This window comes from Rissa tridactyla, chromosome 8 (genome assembly GCF_028500815.1).
Source record: "Rissa tridactyla isolate bRisTri1 chromosome 8, bRisTri1.patW.cur.20221130, whole genome shotgun sequence".
Lineage (NCBI taxonomy): Eukaryota > Metazoa > Chordata > Aves > Charadriiformes > Laridae > Rissa > Rissa tridactyla.
This window is the reverse complement of record NC_071473.1, coordinates 13,626,885-13,649,336: the sequence shown is the minus strand read 5'-3', so window position 1 is coordinate 13,649,336 and position 22,452 is coordinate 13,626,885. Positions and strand designations below refer to the sequence as shown.

At 36.8% G+C, this 22,452-nt stretch overlaps 1 protein-coding gene across 2 annotated transcripts in view; it reads right to left on the bottom strand.

Moving 5' to 3' along the window:
• Nucleotides 1–278: 278 nt before the first annotated feature.
• USP7 (ubiquitin specific peptidase 7) overlaps nucleotides 279–22,452 on the bottom strand; it is a 72,475-nt gene continuing 50,301 nt past the window's right edge. For both annotated transcript variants that reach the window (XM_054211002.1, XM_054211003.1), the window contains exons 12-31: nucleotides 21,413–21,522; nucleotides 20,423–20,579; nucleotides 19,163–19,307; nucleotides 18,432–18,562; nucleotides 17,179–17,313; nucleotides 16,883–16,984; nucleotides 16,044–16,149; nucleotides 15,442–15,534; nucleotides 14,492–14,559; nucleotides 13,179–13,279; nucleotides 11,652–11,805; nucleotides 10,355–10,422; nucleotides 9,111–9,219; nucleotides 8,939–9,016; nucleotides 8,470–8,570; nucleotides 7,784–7,883; nucleotides 6,828–6,947; nucleotides 5,412–5,483; nucleotides 4,454–4,544; nucleotides 279–1,668 (exon numbers count right to left, since the gene is read on the bottom strand). In XM_054211002.1, coding sequence (XP_054066977.1) covers nucleotides 1,562–1,668; nucleotides 4,454–4,544; nucleotides 5,412–5,483; nucleotides 6,828–6,947; nucleotides 7,784–7,883; nucleotides 8,470–8,570; nucleotides 8,939–9,016; nucleotides 9,111–9,219; nucleotides 10,355–10,422; nucleotides 11,652–11,805; nucleotides 13,179–13,279; nucleotides 14,492–14,559; nucleotides 15,442–15,534; nucleotides 16,044–16,149; nucleotides 16,883–16,984; nucleotides 17,179–17,313; nucleotides 18,432–18,562; nucleotides 19,163–19,307; nucleotides 20,423–20,579; nucleotides 21,413–21,522 — 2,148 coding nt within the window. In that variant the 3' untranslated portion in view covers nucleotides 279–1,561. The remainder of the gene's footprint in view (nucleotides 1,669–4,453; nucleotides 4,545–5,411; nucleotides 5,484–6,827; nucleotides 6,948–7,783; nucleotides 7,884–8,469; nucleotides 8,571–8,938; nucleotides 9,017–9,110; nucleotides 9,220–10,354; nucleotides 10,423–11,651; nucleotides 11,806–13,178; nucleotides 13,280–14,491; nucleotides 14,560–15,441; nucleotides 15,535–16,043; nucleotides 16,150–16,882; nucleotides 16,985–17,178; nucleotides 17,314–18,431; nucleotides 18,563–19,162; nucleotides 19,308–20,422; nucleotides 20,580–21,412; nucleotides 21,523–22,452) is intronic.

The window sequence follows — 22,452 nt, the reverse complement described above, 5'->3', positions numbered from 1 at the left end:
TTTATTTGTTAAGCTCAAATGTGACTAGTTAGGAGGTAAAAAAAAAACCAAAACAAAACCAAAAAAACCCAAAAACACCTCCAAACCCCAAAACAATTCAACAGAAAACCCCACATTTTTTCCCCAAAAAAACCAATACGAGGGTTATACAATTGTCAACACTTATGAAAAACCCCACACCTTTAGCAAAAGCTCACAAATGAAAACATTTCCCAAAACTCTATTTCCAAGGAGAGGAGAAATCTTCTTCAACGTCCACGTCATCACTCACCGAAGAAAAATTTTATAGAAAATTTTATTCAACATACAACATTTTCCAGCAAAAAAAGGCAATATACAGGAAGAGTTGTTGTACACTGCGGCTACAGAAACAAAATAAAATACTGGAAAAGAATGTAAAATTAAGTGTGAATTGCTGATCTATCTTTACTGCACTCAAAACTAGACACGCGGCTGGCATTAGCTCCAAAAAAAAAAAAAAAAAAAAAGGAAGCAGTCTGGGGACTGAAATAAAACTACACACAATGAATATCAACATCAGTGAAATTCACTTGCAGACTCACCCAACAAAATTAACCTCCAAGTGTTAAATTGTACATGTTCATTCATTAAATATACAATTTCATTTTTTCTTTTTTTCTTCTTTTTTCTTTTTTTTTTTCCTCCTTTTTTATACAAAGTCAACAGCTTACTAAACACTAGTGAGCATGCCCTCTGTGCTAAAAGGCTATTTCTTGTGTTTTCCCCATCTCTTCCCATGTTAACTAAAGTAATGATATTTATAATCCTTTCACTTGCTTTTGCCAACTTTTGAGTGTCATTCTATTTGCCAGAAGATGGCATAATAAATCGCAGCGGTATTTATCAATGGTTGAAAATTTAATAAAAATACCCAAATTTCTCTTTTTAGGACTCAGGGCATCCACTTGGCAAAACGGGATGCAAAGTAGGGACTAAATTAAATGAAAACTAGTTTATTAAAAAAGATTCTATGCAGCTGGAGAAGACAAAAATCCCGAATAAGTGCCAACAATGTACACAATGAAGTAGAGATTGCTATTTATTGATGATGTGAGTTTTTTTGCATTTACAAATGCACAAAAATGTCATTTAAAGTATAACTGAAGGAAATAAATCTGATGTGAGTCTAAACATAAGACTTACTAGCTGCAGTGATGGTGAACACCACACTAGGAAGAGCAGCCAGCCAGCTTATGCCACCTATAAACGTACTACAGACAAATATTTTGCCAATGTCAACTGTTCTACTAAACTCTTCCCTCATTATGCTGACAATTGCCTTGCATTACGTTTACCATAAAATAACTCTCATTGGCATCCAAGCTTTATAAAAACACCTTCATTTTGCTCAAAAAGGGCAGTCAATAGATACAGAGAAGCCAAACTGAACAGCCTCAACAAAATAAAATTAACATCAGCAGCAAATCCTCTTGCTGAAGACTTCAGATATAGTGCACGTGTACCAAAGTTCTACAGTTGTTAAAAAGGTGCACACACACACTTATTTTTGTCCCTTGCCTTGACAATCTGGTTAAGTAAGTCAGTTATGGATTTTAATAGCTTTTTCAAGGTAAGTGTAGCGACTTCTCTTTGGGGCTTTATTGAAATGGTCAAGCCCTAGCCATGGCCTTGGATGAGACATGTTGCCTAGAAAAGAAAAGAGAAAAAAAATAATGAAGTTTTAAGACTAAATTGCAAAGTTTCCTTTACATAAACTACTCCTGTGTGCCCTGTTCACAGTTTGCTAGGAATCCCAGGGTAGGGAAGAGGACTGCAGAACAGTCCTACAGCCAACAGGTCTGCTCTCCTGACTGCTGCTCTCCTTCCAGTAATACGTTTTACAGCTCTTTCTGGATCAGGTACCTGTTTTTTCTCCTCTTGAGTCACTTACAGGAGTTTACAGCAGTGAAGCGTGTGCTAAAGCAAGAAAGCTACTGTTATAATTTATGGCCACAGGCACATCAAAGTACCAGCTTTCACCAAAGTGCTGAGCCTGTTTGAAACAGGAAGGCATCCATCATCTAAATATGACAACCTATAGTATTTGCTATATTATAAGTTATCTCTGCTGTATTAAGTCATTCTTATAACCTGGTTTAAGTGAGAATATTTGTTAAATTCATGTAAAATGCAAATAATCATTAATTGAGAAATCACGCAACTGACCTCTTTTATTTGCTGATTAAAAAAAAATTAGTCATATTTAGACTGTAAAGAAAGCATACAGCTTTTTTTTCATTTGTTCAGCCCAATATGGTTTTATCTACCACTAGCTTTCATGAAAAGCCACAGTCCACATACTTCTTGAAAATGGAAGAATTTCTCTTTTAAGATGTCCTCAATGCAAAGCATCAAATGTTCTTTGAAGTGAAATGATAAAGGCAGAAACTAAATAGCCCCCCAGCAAGAGAAGCACACTCCTACGTTCAAAGCCATCAACCGCAACCACTAAAGCATAAAACACTTGACCTTTTTGATTGCCTGTATCTGCATTTCTGGATATATTTTCTTCAATCAAAATTATTTGTCTTTTTGTTTGACATAATGGTCAATATCACATAAAAGAGAGAACTGCCAATCTTGCTGAGATCACCTGAATGTCTCTTTAAAGAAAGACAGGAAGTTCTACACTGTTAGCACCAGTACAATCATTGCTAGAGTCCATCTTTGCAAAAGCAGAGGGACACTACTGACATCAGCTACATCAATCAAATTCGAGAACGCCAAAGCGTTGGTTCAATTGGTCCAGCATGTGTTGAAACTTGGTATTTTCAGAAACCAATTTTCCCACGCTTGGAAATACTACTTAGCATTAGAGCACCATATTATCACCTCATGGGAGGATTTCAGGGAGGGAATGAATTCTATCAAAGTGCATGATATCAAAGGGGCAACTTCCTGCGAACTCTCAAATTAAAACCCTTTCATCTTGCATTCCCTACAACTCCTACAGACAGTTTAAGTTCTTCCTTTTCCAATTTCGGCCATGTTCTATACTTTTGACCTAGTTACCTGGTTAGTCTTTCCCGCTGTTTTGGCAATACTGGCTCTGTTTTGCTCAGAAAGTCCGACAGTTCATTTCAGAATTCCCCTTCCTGCCCTGAGATAGATGACTCAGAATAAAACCAGGACTCTGCCTGCTCTGAGCACACATGAGAGAGTTTATCTGTCCATGGAGAAATGTTCATCTCTGAGTTAGTCATCCACCCCTCACAACTAGTGCAGAAGAAGAGGTCCCACTAGGGACACACTTCTGTGCTCCCGGATGATGCAGATGCAGACATTCCGAGTTTTGGCAAGTGCCCTCAAATTCACAGCCATGAGCCATAAACCCAGCTGTGTAACATACCAGAATGAGAGGACTTTTTGCTAGGTTCCTGCACGGTACTCAGTAACAGTATAGGTCTAACTCTCTGTGGGCTTTGAAATAAACGGACAGTTACAGGATTGCTTTACAACTGTTACATAAATCCAGAACACAGCTTGAGAAAAAAAAATCAGTGAAAGTTTGGCTCTAGCACAACCTGCCAACAAAAACCAGAGCTCATAATTGTAAGAAAAATAGAACTGCAGGCTGCAAGTTGTCCTCAATCTCATTTCTATCAGACAGAGCTTTCTGGCTTTCAACAGAGCTCTGACTGCAGATTCAAAGGTGCCATTCCCAACTGAAATCCTCAAAAGATGACTGTGTGGAACTCCTGAAGGATTAACCTGGTTTCTCCTACATAAAAATTCCTCAGAGAGTAGAGCTTTAAATATCAGTCAAATGAGCAAGATGGCAAACCATCCATAAATTCAGAACAGAGCTGCATTTGTAGCTTGGTGAATCACCTCTTAGGAAAAGAAAACTTAAACAGCATCCTATTCACATATGTAATGCTCTTGTTAGATTCTTCAGATTCATTGAAGATACCAAGAACGAGCAAGAAGAGTCTTCAATGAATATGAGAATTCAAATACCTCTTTGCAGCACACTTAAAGTAAGAATCTTATGAGAATGCGCCTTAATGTTTTTTAGGAATAGCACAAGCACACACTCCAATAACAATGTGAGAATCAAACGTACAGGGAGCAGGTGGTCAATACAGACAAGGTGCAACTGACATTGTGACTCTCTTCTTTAAAGAAGAAGAGTCTGATATTTGGCCCATTTAGACAATAAAATGCACACTTTTAACTCACAAGGGAACAGATTTAGTTATTTATATGCCTATAAAATATGTATTTTCAGTCTAACATACACACTTAGAACATAAGCATATATAAATACTTTCTTAGTTACTGCATTTAATGTATTTCACATTCACATACAAAGAACAATCTTTCTGCATCCTGAGTGCATTAGATCTGCATTTAATGATAATCACATTAGAACAACTGGCAGAGCAACTTCAGAAAGTCAAAAGAACAGTCAGGTTGTCTAACAACTCACCAGGTTGGGGCTCAAAATCTTTCAAGTTCACTTCATACTCATCTTCATTGAGATATTGGTGTCGGCCCATCATTACAATTGCAAATTTAAACTAAGAAAAGGAGAAAAAAAAAAGGTAAGATGCTGCATTAAAATAAAACCTTCCAAGTCTTATTTCACAGAATCACGGAATGGTTGGGGTTGGAAGGAATCTTAACGATCATCTTGTTCCAACCCCCTGCCCTGGGCAGGAACACCTCCCACTAGACCACGTTACTCAAAGCCTCATCTAGCCTGGCTTTGAACACTTCCAGGGATGGGGCATCGACAACTTGCCTGGGCAACCTGTTCCAGTGCCTCACCACCCTCACAGTAAAGAATTTCTTCCTCATATCCAATCTAAATGTACCCTCTTTCAGTTTGAGGCCGTTACCCTGTGTCCTATCATTACACTCCCTGATGAAGAGTCCCTCCCCATCCTTCCTGTAGGCCCCCTTTAGGTACTGGAAGGGGCTGTAAGATCTCTGTGGAGCCTTCTTGTCTCCAGGCTGAACAGCCCCAACTCTCCCAGCCTGTCCTCACAGCAGAGGTGCTCCAGCCCACTCATCATCTTCGTGGCCCTCCACTGGACCCGTTCCAACAGGTCCATGTCCTTCTTGTGCTGAGTTTTCAAATTGCAACTAGGTAACTCAACTTCAGGCTAGTTCTGGCTCTGCGCAAGAATCTGAAACTGGTGGCCTCTAGAGGTCCTGTGTCATCTAGGTTACTTTAATGTTTTGCCGAATGTTTCATTTTGATGCAGGCCAGAAATACTACTGCTACACCTCCTACTTAATTATTCTCAGAAAAAGCACGAGGTCAAGCAATGGTTCTATTGATCAAAATCTACATTTATGCCAATCTATGGTGTTCCAACTTCTTAAAATAAACTCATTTAGGGTCTACAATCAGCAATAAAACTCTACCAACTTGCCATTACCTTTTCAAATTCTTTTTCTTGTATGTCCAGCATTGTCTGAATCCGCTTCATAACCTCTCTGAAGTGTTCACCCTAATAATTACAACAAGATTTTTAAGATGAAAAAAAAACTCAGAAAAAAAGGGATGCTGTTAATATTTCCTGCTTCAAGCTTCACTAAAATATACTGCCTTAACCTCTCAGTTATTTACAAAATTACGCAAGTGTCAACATCATCCGCTGCAACACAGAATAACAACATAAAGCTGCTGAATTTATAGCAGGTTGTCAGTCTTACTGATTCATCATCATGCAAACTGTCCCATAAATCGACCAAGCACTGCTAGTGACACACGCAAATCAGGTTAAAGTGAAGAACCAAAGTTAGAAAATTAGCAGCAAAATACGAATTTTGAGAAAAAAATTTACATATCCCTTCTAAGCATATTACTTTTTAAAACCTCTATGCCTGTGATGCTCCCTCTCAATATAGTAACTTTTTGGAGTATGCTTCTGCATGCTGTGTATGTAAGCTGCCCAAAAAAGTGATGGATACCACCAACTTAAATATCAGTAATATTTATCAACTGTCATAGACAGGGAAACACAGCGCAAACGGTTTCCACCCGAAATCAACACACAGGTTTTACTCTAAATTGATCAAAAATATGGAAATATAGTAAAATTCTATGGGATGGAGAGATGTGTACATATTTCTCATTCCAAAACATTTAGAAAAGTAGGTAATTTTCCTACAAACTAACATACATGAACCAGAAAAAAGTTTAGAAGCAAATTGCAAACTGTCCCCAGAAACACACTTTGATATTAAAAGAATTAATGTGACATTCGGCTGGAGCAGCACCCCATAAAAACTTAGGAATTTAAATTAATCTTTCCAAATTAGCTTTCCCTCTTGTATTAACTTCCAGTCCTAGAAGATAAAGCACATCGAATTACAGAAGTTATGAAATGCACAGTGATCTTAGAAGATGCTGAAGAAAGCAAACTCATTTCTCATAATCACGTGTCTCAGTAAGAAGCCAAGAAACCATGGTCTAGCCACTTTTGACAACAAGTTTGCATCGCAATTACGAAGGTGGTATTAGAACACAGGATTCTAGATTTGTTGGGGGGTTTCTGTGGGTGGTTAGGGGGTGGTATTGCTTTTGATAGTATTTGAAGTCCCTGGCTGATGCTGAGTGCCTGCTTTCTAGATATTGCACAGGCTCACCGAAACACTAAACGATCTGCATATGCTAAAGCGAACTGAGATGGTAAATGATTTAACTGTAAAAAGACATATCTGGGCAGAACCTTTTATACAGGAGCAGTATTTTCCTATACACTTTTTATACTAGTCAATTTCTTTGAGAGTACTTTAAGAAAACATCATCAATATAATCCCTTGGGGAGGAAGAGGGAGGCACACTGTACCTGGTGTATCCTCAGCAAGAACGGAATTCCAAATGTCCCAAAAACCTCTTTGTGGAAATGTGCCACTGTGATTAGCATCTCGTTTTCTTTATCTATATCTACCTGGTCCAGAGGAATTTCCTAGATCCAGACACAAAAATATGACTGCAATTAGCTAAAACTTCCACAAAAAACTAACTTATTAAGTAACCAAAAGCATAACTGAGGTACTGTTACTGATGAAAAACAAGTCTAAAAACAATTAAAAGAACCGTGCTGTTTGACAGAGTCTTTTTTTTTTTTAAACACGAGTCATTCACTGCTGGCATGACAGCATTTCAGCTTCCCCCACTCGCTAAATGCTCTCCTGTATTTACTCTCTTCCCCAAGTGGCTTTTTTGACATGAAATCTTCTATCAGCTGTGGTAGTAGCAGACAGCAATATCACAGACCTCTTGTCTCCTCATTACAGTTTACATTGGAAAATTTATTTTTTTAAAATCTGATCTTTGAGGCAAGTTAACAAATTTGAATGATGAAATGTTTAAAGAAAAATCACATTGTAAGTATCAAAATTTGGCTCAAGAAGCTCAAACTTAAGAGAAAAGGTAACAAAGTCTCCTAAAATACTTAAGTTTAGAGTATGAAAGTGGGTTCTAGGCATAAACATTCGTATCATGAGTCCTCAAACAAATCTTGGAATTATTGCTAAGGCAGCAAATGTCCTATGGACAAGCCCTTGCCAAGCCTTCACGTATTCTTATAATAAATATACATCAAAAATCATTATAGGGAAGCAGACGGAATGAAGGAAAAATTTTAGAAGGATTATCTTCAAAAATACATATATATTATCATGTAATGTAGCTTACTGCAAGTATCACAGTATTTGAAAATTGGAATCCAGAAAAAGAGGATGAAAGAATTTCTTCTCTCCAAGTCAAGTTTTAAAGTCTCTTTAAGAAAGTAGTATTTACCTCTATTCGAAATGTTCGACTTGTTGCAGGTGACAAACACTCTAACAGCTCGTCTTCCTGATGGACACCAATTATTTTGTAACTTACAATTTCTAGCAGCCTTAAAAATAAACAAGCAGAGAAAGCATTAAAAAAATTAAATCAAAAATAATTAAAAAAATATCAGTGCAACATTTCTTTCTCAAATGTTGAGAAGGATTGGTGTAATCGGGATATAAACAGATGCAACTACTGCATTTGTAACACTTTAAATTCAGTCTTCAGTAAAAATTAAGCTGTGAAGTTACAAGAGGTTAAATTACTTCTGGCTCATGGCAAAAAAGGCCAGTATGTGCAATTACAAGACAATGGGGTTTAGTTTAAATTATTTTTTACACTCGTTAAATGACCTTACTTTTAACTCCTAAGTGAACAGCATGAGATGCTTGAATTGGAAACAATTGTTAAATTGAGAGAATTGTGAGTTAACAAATGCAACTGATGAAACTTACGCATCTCAAGGACGTAACTTTTGAAATATAAAATAAATAATTATATAAAAATTATATTTGTAAGCTTTTTGTTTTAACATAGTATCAGACTTCATTTGATAATAATGGTTTCCACAGTATTTTAAATTCTATGGATACTTTTCTGTGTAAAATCCACACGATCACATAGAAGAAATGAAAGTGTTTGAGCTTTACCTTAATTTCCCTGAACCTTTTTCAGAGAGTTCTACAACTTTTTTACATTCTTCTAACAGGTCCCGCACACACCCATGCTTATCTGGATATACTGTTATTTCCTATGGAATTTTAAACAGAAAAATCGTTAGAAAATCTGAAAATGTAAACAGCCATATTAAAGCACAGAATACATCGGATTCTTCTCTTCATCAAAAATTCATCTTTAAAAGATAACAAGTATAAGGTGAACACCTATGTTACCTTCAAAATTTTCATTAAGAACTGACACAATTTTTTAAAATTTATTTTCTATGTTTTTTTGGTGGCTTGGGTGTTTTGCTGTTGTTTGGGGTTTTTTTTACCTAAGGTACAACTTTGATTTAATTTTGTGTTATTCAGGGACAACGGAGCGTGTGAACCATAATCACAGCCACAGCAGCTTTGACACAGAACCGACAGAGAGTGTGTAACAGCCAGCCTCACTCACCTCTTCCCTAAACTGGCTATTTAGCCATATGCATTTAAAACTTCTTCTGTTTTCAAAATCAGTTATTTTCATTTTGAGCTTAAGGAAGAAAAGAAAAACACTTTAGGCATACTTTGTATAGGGCAGAATTACAGTTTTTTAATTCACACCAATAAAAACAGAGGACTCTTACCTGTTGATAGTAAAGTTTTTTAGGTTGCCTAGGCTTGAAGAACTGCAGAAGATCTCTTAAAGTACCTTCATAATTATGTCTAAGAGGATTACCAGGGCCATCCCTGTAACTACAGAAGGAGAAAGAAAAACGTCAGTATCTCTTTCCAATCCATCACCGCTCAGTAAATCAAAGTACCAAGTACATTTTTATTCCTGGCTTCCAGTTTCACAAAATTGCTATTGCAGCCTAAGCAGCATTATATTCAGCGCTTTAGCCATTTTTAAAAACAGGTGAGTGTACAGGAACAGAAATACCATTCACTGCGTGCGTTGACTCTCTGGGATGTTTACAAGCTCACCTTTAATGCTGCAGGGTGGCAGACCTACATTCCTCTGAAACTACTAGTATAGCAGCACATGCTTTAGATTGTGAAAGGTTAATTTGTGGAGCTGTATGACACAGCAAATTCCAGAGTGACCACAGCACTGGAAACTATAAAGAGCTACTCAAATTAACAACAGTCTCACTGATGATGAAGGGAGATACCTACAGGTTAATAAAGAGCATTTACATGAATACAAAAAGATGATGTAATTTTTGTGTGCGCGTTATTCCTGCAGCACATACATAGAACTACTAATACGCTGGTTTCTGCTATAGTTTTATACAGATTCAAATCCAGTTTTACACAACTGTGCCTGAGAACACCACTTTAACCAGAAATGTCCCTTTTAGCAGCTTGTTAGATCATCATCATCTGCATAAAACCTCATTTGCAGACTTGGGGGGGGTGGGGGGGTGTGGAAATCTGTGAAGTAGCTTCCGCATTTAAACCTGTAAAATCAGCAAAAATCCTGCTTTTATGTACACTTGTTCCTGATGTCCTCCATTCTAGAAATCTGCATTCAGTAAAACAGCACTTGCATCAGCTTAATAATTTGCCCCATAAAGTAAGGCTTTGAAGTAATTAATGACTTTAGAAATTTAGACAGTGAACCTTTAAAACACATCTTTTTTCAGTGACACTTACTAGAGCTTTTCTAAAATGTGCAATTCTCTGAGGTTCTAGAGCCAGCCATTGCAATACTTAGAACTATCTATGCAACTTGCCATGCATGCCAGAACACTAACAACATTTTACTGGTAAAGAACTAGTTTAGGAGCAGGAAAAAAAACTACGAAGTAACTACCATCTATCTATATTTGGGCTAAGTATTTTAAAGAATAGTTTAGACACAGAACACTAAGGAAATTCATCTTACCCTTGGGACTTGAAAAACTGTAATAGCATTGGATCCGTATTAAGTCTTTGCGCAACTGTCTTTGCAACCTGCAAATAAATTTTTTGGTAAGTTCTGAATTATTTCAGACAGTTATGACATTGCTCTACAATCACACAGTCATTCATTACATGTCTGTACATACTGAGATTCTGAGAGTCCAACTATGTCTACTTCCCCACGGCAAAATTAACTACTATCTTTAGCTTCTGAACAGTTGACAAAGAATAAGATACACTAGAAAAAAAAGAGGAAACTAACTGTTTTATTACAATAAATCACTGTCACCAAAAGGCCACAAAATCCACAGCAACAGATCTACTCATCTTTTGGTTATGTTTGGTTGTTTTTGTTGTGTTTGGGGTTGTTGGTTTGTTGTTGTCTGTGTTTTTTTTTAAATTGTAGTATTACTGGGGAAACAAGCAAGACTTCCTCTTTGAAAATTCCCACTGTTCTTTAATGCACTGCGAGGAAGTTATCTGGCTGGGTAATATCACCAGGTTATTCCCATCAGCATATTTCACGTCACTGCCTCACAAAAAGCATGGGGATTCTCAATCTATTTTTCCCTTATCAAAATAAACTATAAAGAACTTACACTCCAAGTGTAGAGAAAGTGTATTGCAGAAAATAAACTGTCTGGTTTTAAGTGATCTGTTTGCCACTGACAAAGGCAACTGCAGGAGAACTGTAGGGAGCCAAATCTACTCAGGCTTTTAATAGATCACTCCAACTTTTTTTTTTTTCTTTTTTTTTTTTTTTTTTTTTTAAAAAGTTTAATTGTCCCGTTTTCTTCTAAACACCCCTGGTCACCCTTTATGAACACAACAGGTTTGACCTGTTTGTGCCACTGAGCATGAATATTGCTGGCTATATTACAAGTAGAAAATAGGTACAACTAGATTCCCAAGGCATTTTTCTTACAATAGCTAAATAAGTTGAGCAAGTTTTACATGTTACTTAGAAAGCAAATGCATAATTTCATTAGAATATCATTTCCCTAACAGAGTGGTATGCCATATCAAGAAAGAATCCTTTTCTCAAGTAACTCATTATTAATAAAATTGGGGGGGGGGGGGGGGGGGGGGGGTGGTGTGTTTAGAATATTTTCTTCTCACAAGCATTAGTAGCTTCTTTAGATTTTTTATTACCACAATGCAAAAATTGTACACAAACAGATCTACTCTTTTCTAAAAATACGTATATACGCTTGAGAATTAATGCAAAAGTTACTTTCAGAACAAGAAAACAAAAGCAGAGAAACAGATAGGACACATGCCTGAAAGTAATTCATCCTATTGGATAAAGTAACAACAAAGCCTGGGTCATTGGGGATGGTTTTATCACAGAAAATGACATCCACACGATGATAGAGGTCTCGGAAGTATTCTTTAGCTGTTGGTAGCTCACTGCTATCATTTTCTGGGTCATCCCTACAAGAGCAAACAAACAATACTACCATTACATATCCCATTGTTACACATACAAGCAGTTAGGGCTTTTAAAAACGTCCTACAGTAAGTCAGCAATAGTTGAGAGACACAGAAATAAAGTTGAGAACCTTTTTAAAGAGCCACCACTCATACACAGTAGAACTAACACAGTCAGTAGTGACCCACACCCCTGAGCATTTCCATGAGGTGCAAAGGCAAACACAGGCGTACGCTGTGCTTGTTCATTTGGTGATCCAGCAATACTGATTCCAGGCATTCTAACAGTAGTCATCCCTCCCTCCCACCCTGGCACGTTACTGTGCATCTGGATTAACGCTGCCACAGCGTTCCATATACTCCTGTATTCACTGCTTTGCACAGACGCCAGATGTACAACAGCACTCCTTGAACCACAGAAGTAAGACAGTCGGTACAGACGCTGGTTTGGGTCACTACTGACTGGTACCCCTATATTCTCAGCGGAGAAATAGCACCAGGGTACAAGCTGTGCACTTACCCAGGAGTCAGCAGCCAGCCAAAGGTGCATAACACCAACTGGGTCAACAGGGAATGCGAGTTCCAAGGCATGACATGAGAAATACATTCATCTCACATAATCTGGGGTAAGAGTGCTGAAGATAGACTAGCTGGCTTCCACCCACTGTCAGCCCATGGAGAGAAACAGAGCAACACAGTTGGGTGTGACGATCAGGAGTGAGAGCATAGAAATGCTGATTTATAGCCCTGACAAGCTTATGAAAGATCCCTTTAATGGACACAAGATGCAGGAGCTCTCCTTTTGCCTTGGAGAAAACTCCAGTTGAAGCACCAGTACACCCATGAGTCGCATATGCTCAGGCAAATCGGGAGCATCTCATCACTGTAGACCAATATGGAACTTACTGTGAGCATGAGTAAAAGGAAAAAAAGGGAAAGCGGTTTAGATTAGTTCTAGGCCGAAAGGAGCTCCAAGCCAAGAGCCTTGTACAGTGGTAACGGTACAGAGCTTGAGATCTGAAATGCTGGTAGGCTCTTCTGTGTCTGAGTTACAGCAGCTCCAAGTATAAAGCTGCAGAACTCAGACGCATTGCTGAACCACTCTCCACACTAAGTTAACCACACTAAGACCTGGTTTAGGTTATTAGTTTCCTAAACTAGCATGAAACCTCCTTTTCCTTAAATAATGTGTGATCATTAACATACTACCAATATTTTCTCATTTCCTCTTTGAAATGAGAACTGCTGAGAATATGTCTACTGTTGGAAAATCATACTTTGCTCGTGTTAAAAACACTAAGTTAAAGGAAGTTCTGCTTTCAAAGTAAAGCAGGTGATTTAATCGCAATGACAAGCTGCCCCCTTAAAATACATACTTTTGAAACACTATGATGTCGCCATCCATGAGTTCATCAAGAGCTTTATCAAGAGATACATCATAGTCTTGAATCCTTTCTGTTAAGTTGGGTTTAACTTCCTGCAATAAAGAACAAAAATGGTTGATCACATTGAATAAATAAATGACAAAGGTAACAACAGTGAAGAAGTCATGAGATAAGGTAACTTGTATCATTTTTCAACTGAAACAAACGAGTAGATACGTTTGCGTAAATTAAATGTAATCATAGCTAAGGTCCAGATACATCTAATTGTTACTGATGGAGCTGGCTGCTCAGTTTTACCTTTAGAGTCTCACTCAAGTTATCTTAATTTTCAAAAGTATTTTATCATTCAGCATGATTTTGTTAGCACTGAAAATTTTCCCCAAAATTCAGAGATTAATTTTCTACTTATGCAGCTTCCAGGAAGCTTGGAGAACCCTGATTATGCTCACTTATTTTAATAGTGCAGAACTTTTTAACAGCAATTTACTGTCTTTAAAAAAAACCCACAAACAACAAAACAAAGACATATTAAAACTGCATATATTATAAAATATCCATAGGCATATTACGTATTTATACTTGTAGGTTGACCTCTTGGGATAAAAGCACTTGTCTAAAACTGTAATCAAACTGACCTGCACAGAGTAGGAGTACCTGTGACAGTTTTGCATTTTAGGATGGAAGTGTGCGTGCTCCCCTGGAACCACCAGAGAGAGCAGCATGACTGCAAACAAAAATCACAATAAAAACCCCAATTCTTGGCTCTTGCTATAGCAAGGACTTTGCCTTGGCAAGATATGCATCTTCAGTACTCAATAAATACAGCAGTTATACAGATTTACTACTTCTGTATTCAGGCAGAAACTCATTAGACTAAGCGTTGTGTTTGCTGACTTCTAACTTAGGGAGGAAGGAGAAGAGACAACATTTTTGCAACTCCTCTGTGTAAGGGGGGCATCGAAAATCCAATGGCCAATAGTGTTAGCAGCATTAGCTCCTCTAACACTGCGACTCTGAGGATATGCACAGATTTAGCACAGCAAAACGCCCATGCAGGACTTCCTGTAGAGAGACTGTTTTTAAAGCCTCACACTTCAAGTTGTTTAATTTTAAATCTGTTTTGAAGTTAACTATCTGCTGATACTCTCTTGCAGCCCTATAGACTTCAAAGCTACAGGTTACAGATTGCTTATGATTTATAAAATACCATTGCTATGAGCAACCTTTAACCAATAAAGCTGCTTTTTCTCTAGTTATACCATATAAAAGACAAAAAATGTTACTAAAAGTCTATCAATACAAACCTCATAGAGGATAAGGTTAGTTTCTTGTGGAAATCCTGCTCTCTCGCACATAACTGGAAGTAAGTCACCTATTGGAAAAGAAAAGGAATGTGAAATGCATTGCACTAACTGCTAGTGAGACCGCCTGCAAAAAGAGAACTTATTTTTCTACCCTATAGTTTTTATATGCTTAAGAAAGAGAGCCTTCTAGGTTAAAGCTTCCTTTATTGACATTCAATCAAGAGACAGACTTTAAGGTTTCCTTCCACTTCATCTGAACAACAACAAAAATACGTGCAAGGCCATCTAAGATCAAGGAGATGAAATAACACTGCTCCTTTCCCAGAGAAAAATTTTAATCTCTTTAAAAAAAAAAAAAAATTAAGGCAGCCCGAATACAAAGTTAGCAAGCATGTGCAAGTCAACAAAATGAGACATTAAAAAAGACAAATCAAAGTATTTTTATTCAGTGGACATTTGCTGAATTCTTTAAATGGACCCACTTCAAAACCAAGGCTCACGCCCAATTCAGTCTGTGCAGCTGCGCTCAGGCTACCATAACAAGAACTTGTCCAACAGTTATTTTAAAAGCTATTGCAGGAGTACATTCCACAAAAAAACTTGAACTAGAAGGAAAAAACCAAACTGGGGAGCAATATCAAATCACAAGGCTTTACAGCAAATTTGAAACAGCTGCTTATGTTCAGTAACATCTGGTAAATATAGCAAACCTGTAACAAAAAATTAACTGTCAGCCAATGGTGCATTAAGGCGACACTCTCAGCCTTGCAGAAAGTTTCACTGACACAAATATCAGAGGACCAGCACTGGTGCTGGGAGAAATCAGAATTTCTTTCTGTGGTCTACCTTTGATTTCAGTGATAAAACTACTATTAAAAGAAAAAAGATATGCAAGCTACTGTCTCTTAAAAAAATCAATTATAACAATGAAATTAAATTTTAAAACTCACGTATTTTACAGGATATAGGTGTGTAGATATGCCCACAATAATTCAAACTCCGAGTCTTCGGATCATACATCTTCAGAAACAACATAACATCATCTACAAATTAAGAAACAAGACTTAATTTTAAGTAAGGCTGATTTGAGTATGTCTGGGGGAAAAAAATCACCACGACGTTTTTCGTTAAACAGTAGCAAAGATGTATCTTTGATTTATTAATTTGATTAATGCCCTTAAAATAGTCTCAAATGCTGATTTATTATAAATCAACTTTATATCATAGAATACCAGGTAGGAAGGGAGCACAAGGATCATTTGGTCCAACCTTTCTCGGCAAAAGCACATAAATATACACACAGGTATGTGTGTATACACACACACGCACACATACGTATATATAATCATTCAGTGATTCTAAAAACAAGTGAAACATGCCTTACACTTGAAGAGAAATGAGGGAAAAACTGCATAAGAAAAACTAATTTCAGCACTGTAGTTTGATGGGTACCTCAATGTCATTATTGAAAAAAGGACCACACAATGTTTTCTGAGATATACTAAAAATAAAAGTATTTTCTATTTACTCAAGTTTTAGCATATATGCTTACGATCTTTATCAAACTTGGGTAGTGTTGCTCCAGTAGCAGCCATCTCTGGATCTACTGTTTCCAAAAATATTGTCCATGGATTTTCATTGTCACTGAGCTCAATCATCTATGTAGAAAGACGTGGAAGAAGAAAAAAAGTCTCTGGAGAACATGATATAACCTGATATCTGCATTTTCATCAGATAAAAGAACTTTATGACATTCTGTGAGTGGGAGAAGTATTTATTTTTTTTAGTTGCATGATGACAGGAAGTTTATGAAGTTTATTAAGAAGAACATGGACAGATATAAAAACACCAAACAAAAAGTTTTAACGAAGTAGAAATGATAGTTTGTTTGTTTGTTTTGGGTTTTTAGTTTGTGGTTTTTTGGGTTTTTTTTGGCTTTTTTACAATTAAACTATTTCTCTTTCATTTAAAATATATACCTACAGCTATCTTTATTATGGCAAGAAAATTACTTCACTTTAGAGGCAACAGGACAGTGAAACCAATGACTGGTTTTTGTGGTATTTAGACCAATGTTTTAATCTACACATTTCAATAAATCCAGAGTTTTTGCCCAAATAATGGAGGACTCAAAAAGACATTTCTGTTTGAAATCTAACATAAAAATCATGATCATGCTTTTTTTCATGGAAGAAAAGTCATGCACCACACTCCTCCCTCCTATCCAAATCAACCCACTAAATCTCTAGTCTTCTCAAGTATCAACTTTACCAAATACAGGTTAAATTAAAACCCTGAAAAATGTGGTGTTCCAAATTTACAGATTCTTAGAGAGAACTAAAAATCCATGGTGATGTACAGAAATAACATCCTCTATCAATGAATATTTACCGTTTTATTGCCATCTGCTTCATTATCTAACATTGCGGGTCTTTTTGTTCCATTACTTCTAGCCTGCATTGGCCATAATCTGATTTGATCCTGGGGAAATCCCTAAAATAAATAAAAATTGTGAGAGGAAACAAACGAACAAAAGGCTAAGATACTTTTATTAAACTCAAAGAGATCTTCTATTTTAAAAGGTCTAAACTATGACTGCTGCCAATACCTGGAGAAGATAAAGACTATGAAGCAACCATAATGTAATAAAATAAATAGATACAGATATCCAGCTACAGAAAACTTACCATCGTTTGAGAGAGATTTTGAACAAATTCTGTAAGCGTGGAGTTTTTTAATACTTTGAAAACAGTGTATTTCACTTTTTCTTCATCATACATGTCATTGCCTTGGTGACCACAGAACTGATCCTCTGCCACTATCTGAAAAATTACATTTAAAGGTTACTATTTATATTAACTCAGCTGCACAATGTGATACCTTCTCATGATGCGTCACCATGCAACATCACTGGCTCTCTGGATAGTGGTATATTGCTAACACTATTCATGTTCTCATGAAGAAAATTTGCAAGTATACAGATTATAATGAAATTAAAAAATTGTGATTGATAGTGTATTTTAATTACTTACGCTGATTTGACTAATTCTTACAAAACCCAAACAATTAAAAACCAGTTGCACTTAGATCCCAATCTTGGATACATGTGCTCTGACAATTTTGGCACTTAAAAAAAGGCTACATAATTATTTTAGTGGTGTAATGCAAGAAGGAGGCTGGCTTAAAATGTTTCCTGTACCTCCCACAGCTGCCATACACTCTTTGTTAACAGAAAGACAAACGGTGTGACTCTGACAGTCTCTCCACTGAAAAGAGCTCTAGTGTAAATGCAGTGTGGAACAAGCCAAACATCGCCCGTATCTCTACTTACGAACACCGGAAAGAAGAGGCAAGGAAACATGGAGGCAAATAGATAATGGGTTCTATTTTCTTCTGCCAGATGGGCTCTGGAAAGAGCCATAAACAGGGTTCCTTAAGGCAATTCATAACAATCTAGTCCATCTGGCTTTTCCAAAAAGATAATTGCAAATACAAGCACTCTCTCCTTCTGCTTCTACTTGATGAGTTCAGTTTGGCAGTAGTCCAGGCTTGCAGCCTATGGCTAGATACATTCTAATTTTAGAAAATAATTCCCGAAGGAGATAAAAGTGCAGTGGCAGAGCAGCCATTTAAAATAACCTGGTCCTTTTCCTTTCACCTGAACTTACTATTTTTACTTGCAAGCATATAACTTCTAGAGAAAACAGAAATGTCTATAAACATACAGTACTGCTTGTTTCATTAGGATTTACTGCACGTACAAATATACTCACAAGCACCAAAATTATAATTTCCCTTCAAACACTACTTCCAAACACAAATCATTTAAAAAAAAATAAAAGAAAGAAAGAAAAAGAAAACCAAGGTTTGTCTTGGGTGGCTCAATATTCTGAATTTTAATGGTAAGGTAGTTGCAACTTGATCTATTTAAAAAGCTGACCTGCACTTGCATATAGAGGTGAGCTTCCTGCCTCTCCTTCCTCTTCTGAGCTTCTATCCTTTTCTCTTCTTGTAGCCTTTCTACAAGTTGTTGAGGAATATCGTGGTCCGTGACAGGCTGCAAAACTTCACCTGTAAAGCAGATTTTGTGATGTCATTTCAAGATTTACATCAAAACAGGGTTTTCTTCATACATACTTGACTTTCCTCTGATATGCAGTCAAAACTGGCTTTTTTCATTCTCTAATTAAAAACATGGTTTGATATCATCATGCTTTGGCAAAGGAAGTATTTTCTATCTCAAGCCAAAATGCACTACCTACTTCCATGAAGTCCATATCAGACTTCTGAATTAAATATTCATTTCAGGATTAAGAAAGTATTTACGACCACTCAATTTTCTTAGTATACAAGTATCTAGAGATTAATCATCAATTGGATTTCATTTCCATCACTGAAGTTAGTTTGCCAATTTTTCCATCCTATGAAGCAATCAATTATCAGTGTAGAAGACACACAGTCTTGCCTTACTGTGCTAAGACAAGACAACAATAGATTAGCCACACTTTCCAGAAGACACAGAAAGGCTGGTTGATCCCACAGAATCTCTACATTCCAACTATAAATAACGGAACTCCTTGTATAGGAAGGCTATCAACAATTCAGAAGTAAAATATAGCCCTAAATCCCTGTATGTAAATCTAACTTGGAACACAGACAGAGTATACATACTTAATTTTGATTCCCTGATGTAAACCAACATGTAAGCATTGGTACAGTGCCGCACAGACAAGTCATCATCATGACCTCCATAGTTGTGTTCGATTGCTTCTTCCTTTGTACATCTTGATACAACATCGTCATCAAATTTACACCACTAGAGAGAAAATTTTATATAAATATAATTTTACATATGAAAACATGTTCTTGTATGATAAATAAATCCTATTTCTGGCATGTCTTTCAGCTCTTTGAAGTAACTAAAATTGCTCTTCAAGCAGCATGAGTTTAAAAAGAAAAATCTCGTTCAGTATAATTTGTGGTACCTGCTACTTGTGCTCTGCATAAGGAAGGCCATGAACACCAAACCTTTACTGAAATATTTGCACATTTTACACTGAATATCAAAAGGCCAATAATTATTCAAGGAACTTTTTCTTAAGAATGTTATTCAAGTATCTAACATTTCTCTACAAATTTCAGAAAACTGACCATATTTGTTGTAAAATAAAATAAAAAGCAGTGATGTACAAGATATCTAATAATTATTTGTAAGTTTAAAGTAATTTACAGCAAATTTTAAATTAAAACAACGAAGCCTATTAAGAATGAAAGACGAATAGCAACAAATTCACAGCAAAATGTGTCTTTTACTTTTAACTGTGAACAGTCCTGTACACACAAAACCAGTCAACTCAAGGGAAGCAGCACCTGACCTATAACTGTCTGATCCAATCACGTCAGCTAAACCTGTAACAGCGGGACATACAAAGATATTGAACCTCTGAGTCACAGAAACACTTAAAACGTTCATATTTGCTTCAGCATAAAGTCAGCCTAAAAAAACCACTGGCTAAAAGTTGATTGCAGTAGAACTTCCAACACATATGAACACACAAATGAAGGGATTCCCTCAGTTAGAAGTCTTCTGCCAAAAGCCAATAGCAAAGAGGAAACTGCTCCTCTTAGGGCAAGTGATTCTTTAATGCCTCTAAATGCAGGCTCCTCCCTAAAGAGCAAAAACTAGACAACAGTGGCTGCTAGTTTTTCTTTTTGTAAATACAAAGTAAGTTTCCCAAATAGAATAGGCACCAGATGAAAAAGTATCAAGCTAAGTGCTACACAGAGAAGTCAAATCCCTGTGCGATGAAGTTGAGTGTGCCAGCACACTCTTCTGTTAGCGAACAAAAATTCCAAAGATTTGCCCATGATGAAGTCTGCAAGTATACATTTGCAAAACACAAATATGTTTACGGGCTTTTCAATACTCACTTTGCCATCCCCCTTTGGATTTAAGTAAACAACATAATGTCCACCGTGGTTATCTCCACTATGTACTAGAACTGCATGAAGAATGTAATTCGCAGGATCTTTAGGATCTGTTTTCTGTAAAAATTCATCTAATGGCAACTGTTCAGGAAACTCAAACCTAGTTTTGAAAAGAATTAAGACAGTTGTATTTGCAGTTAAGACAGACACATGCTATTACTCCTTACTCCTGAAGCAAGTCACAAAAATTGAACAAGCTACTGTTACAATGCCATTTCTACACAGGATATACTGCATACAGTGGCAGATTTTATACTGTTTTAATATGGAATAAAAATAATCTTCATAAGCACCTCTGCTAAAGTATGCCCTCAGTAACAAGGGCAAGAGCACTTTAACCGAAAAAGCGCTAGTTTGGATTCACGGTGTCAAGGAAAAAGCTCAAACCCTGTTATTTTCTAGTACACAAATACAGCTTTTCTAGCACAGGTACCACTAGACTGGAACGTTATTTTGAAATGTCCTTCAGCTGCTGCAGTCTCACCTTCTTGGTGAGACTGAAATCCTTGCAATACAGATTTAGGTTACCTCCTCAAGAAATTATCAGCCTCTACTTACAGTGAGCGGTCACAGAAATAGATGGAGGGAAAGCAGAGGACTACTTACTCCTCCTGCTTACTCTTGTGACAGCCTATGGGAATGTACCAACTTTCCCCACATGGCACAAAATGTTCCACAACGCATCAAAAGATGCATTCACTTGCTTCATACTCAAAACAACAACTACAAAATACTATTTAAGTGTTCAACTTGTCATTCAGAACCTTAACATTCAATCAGTGCACCTTTTGGGGACCTCTACTATGTGCAACTGCACACACCTTTCTCTTGGAATAGAATAAAAGATAGGATTTTGGCAAATTACTTTTTGGTTAAATACATTCACAGGTCCAACTTGTACAATGAAAAAAAAAAAACAATCCACCAACTTACCTATCATTTATCTTGATGTTTTGGTCAGTCTGAGGATCATACATAAATCTCATGAGCTGTAGGTGTAATACTGGTGGCAACGTTAGGAACTTCACACCTTTCTCTGCCTCCTAGATGTTTTAAAGGAAATGGAGGGTTGAAATTGCGAGATTTTTAGCAACTCAAAATACTTGGTTGCTGCAGATACTCTTTCTATGGGCTTTTATTTTATAGGCTTGACAACACAATGCGCACCAAAGAATGGCAAAACTTGTGTGGAAGTTAACTATCTTAACGCTGCACCAGCCTTCCCATGAGCTACTGCAACAACATCCACAAGAACTCAGTTCATTTACATTTAGGCCATTCATACAAGCAAATGTGAACATCTCACTGCATTAACAGCAAGTTACCCGTACAAATAAAATTAAAAGCGAATACAAAGGCAAAACCTCATTTTTGAGCAAATAAGAATCTCATGCTCATTGCATCCTGCCAGCAAATATTTAGCTACCATCCTGTGCCTTCCTGAGAACAGCTAAAGACTATATAGAACATTAGCAACAAAACCTGGTATATGAAAGCTGCAGAAATAAACTTTAGTAAAACAATGGGTTGTTTTTTTAAAGAGAACTTCAGGTTCCTACAGAGGATAGAGCAAAGTGCAGCCGAAAAGCCCAGAAACGTGCACACACAGAAATGTTTAAAACTCCACAGGTTCATTTGGCATTCTTGGTCATGATACAAAAATGACCTTTCTAAAGTTACTTTTAGAGCTATGTCACTTTTTTTTTTTTACTAGACACGTAGAAGAACAGACTACTCCGAGGAAGAACTTCAGTGATTTCTCAGTCTTAAAATCAGTAGAGAAGTTAACCATTTGAGACACTAAAACACTTGCAGGTATAAAAGCAAAACTCACTGCTGATTAGACTGCTTTAAAATCTTCATTTTAAGAAACCTAACAGCCATTAAAAGGAGTTATGTAAAAGCTTGTCTAAGGAGAAAAATCACCAAAATCAATTGATACAACCTAGAATGGGTTTTGCAATATTTTTTTA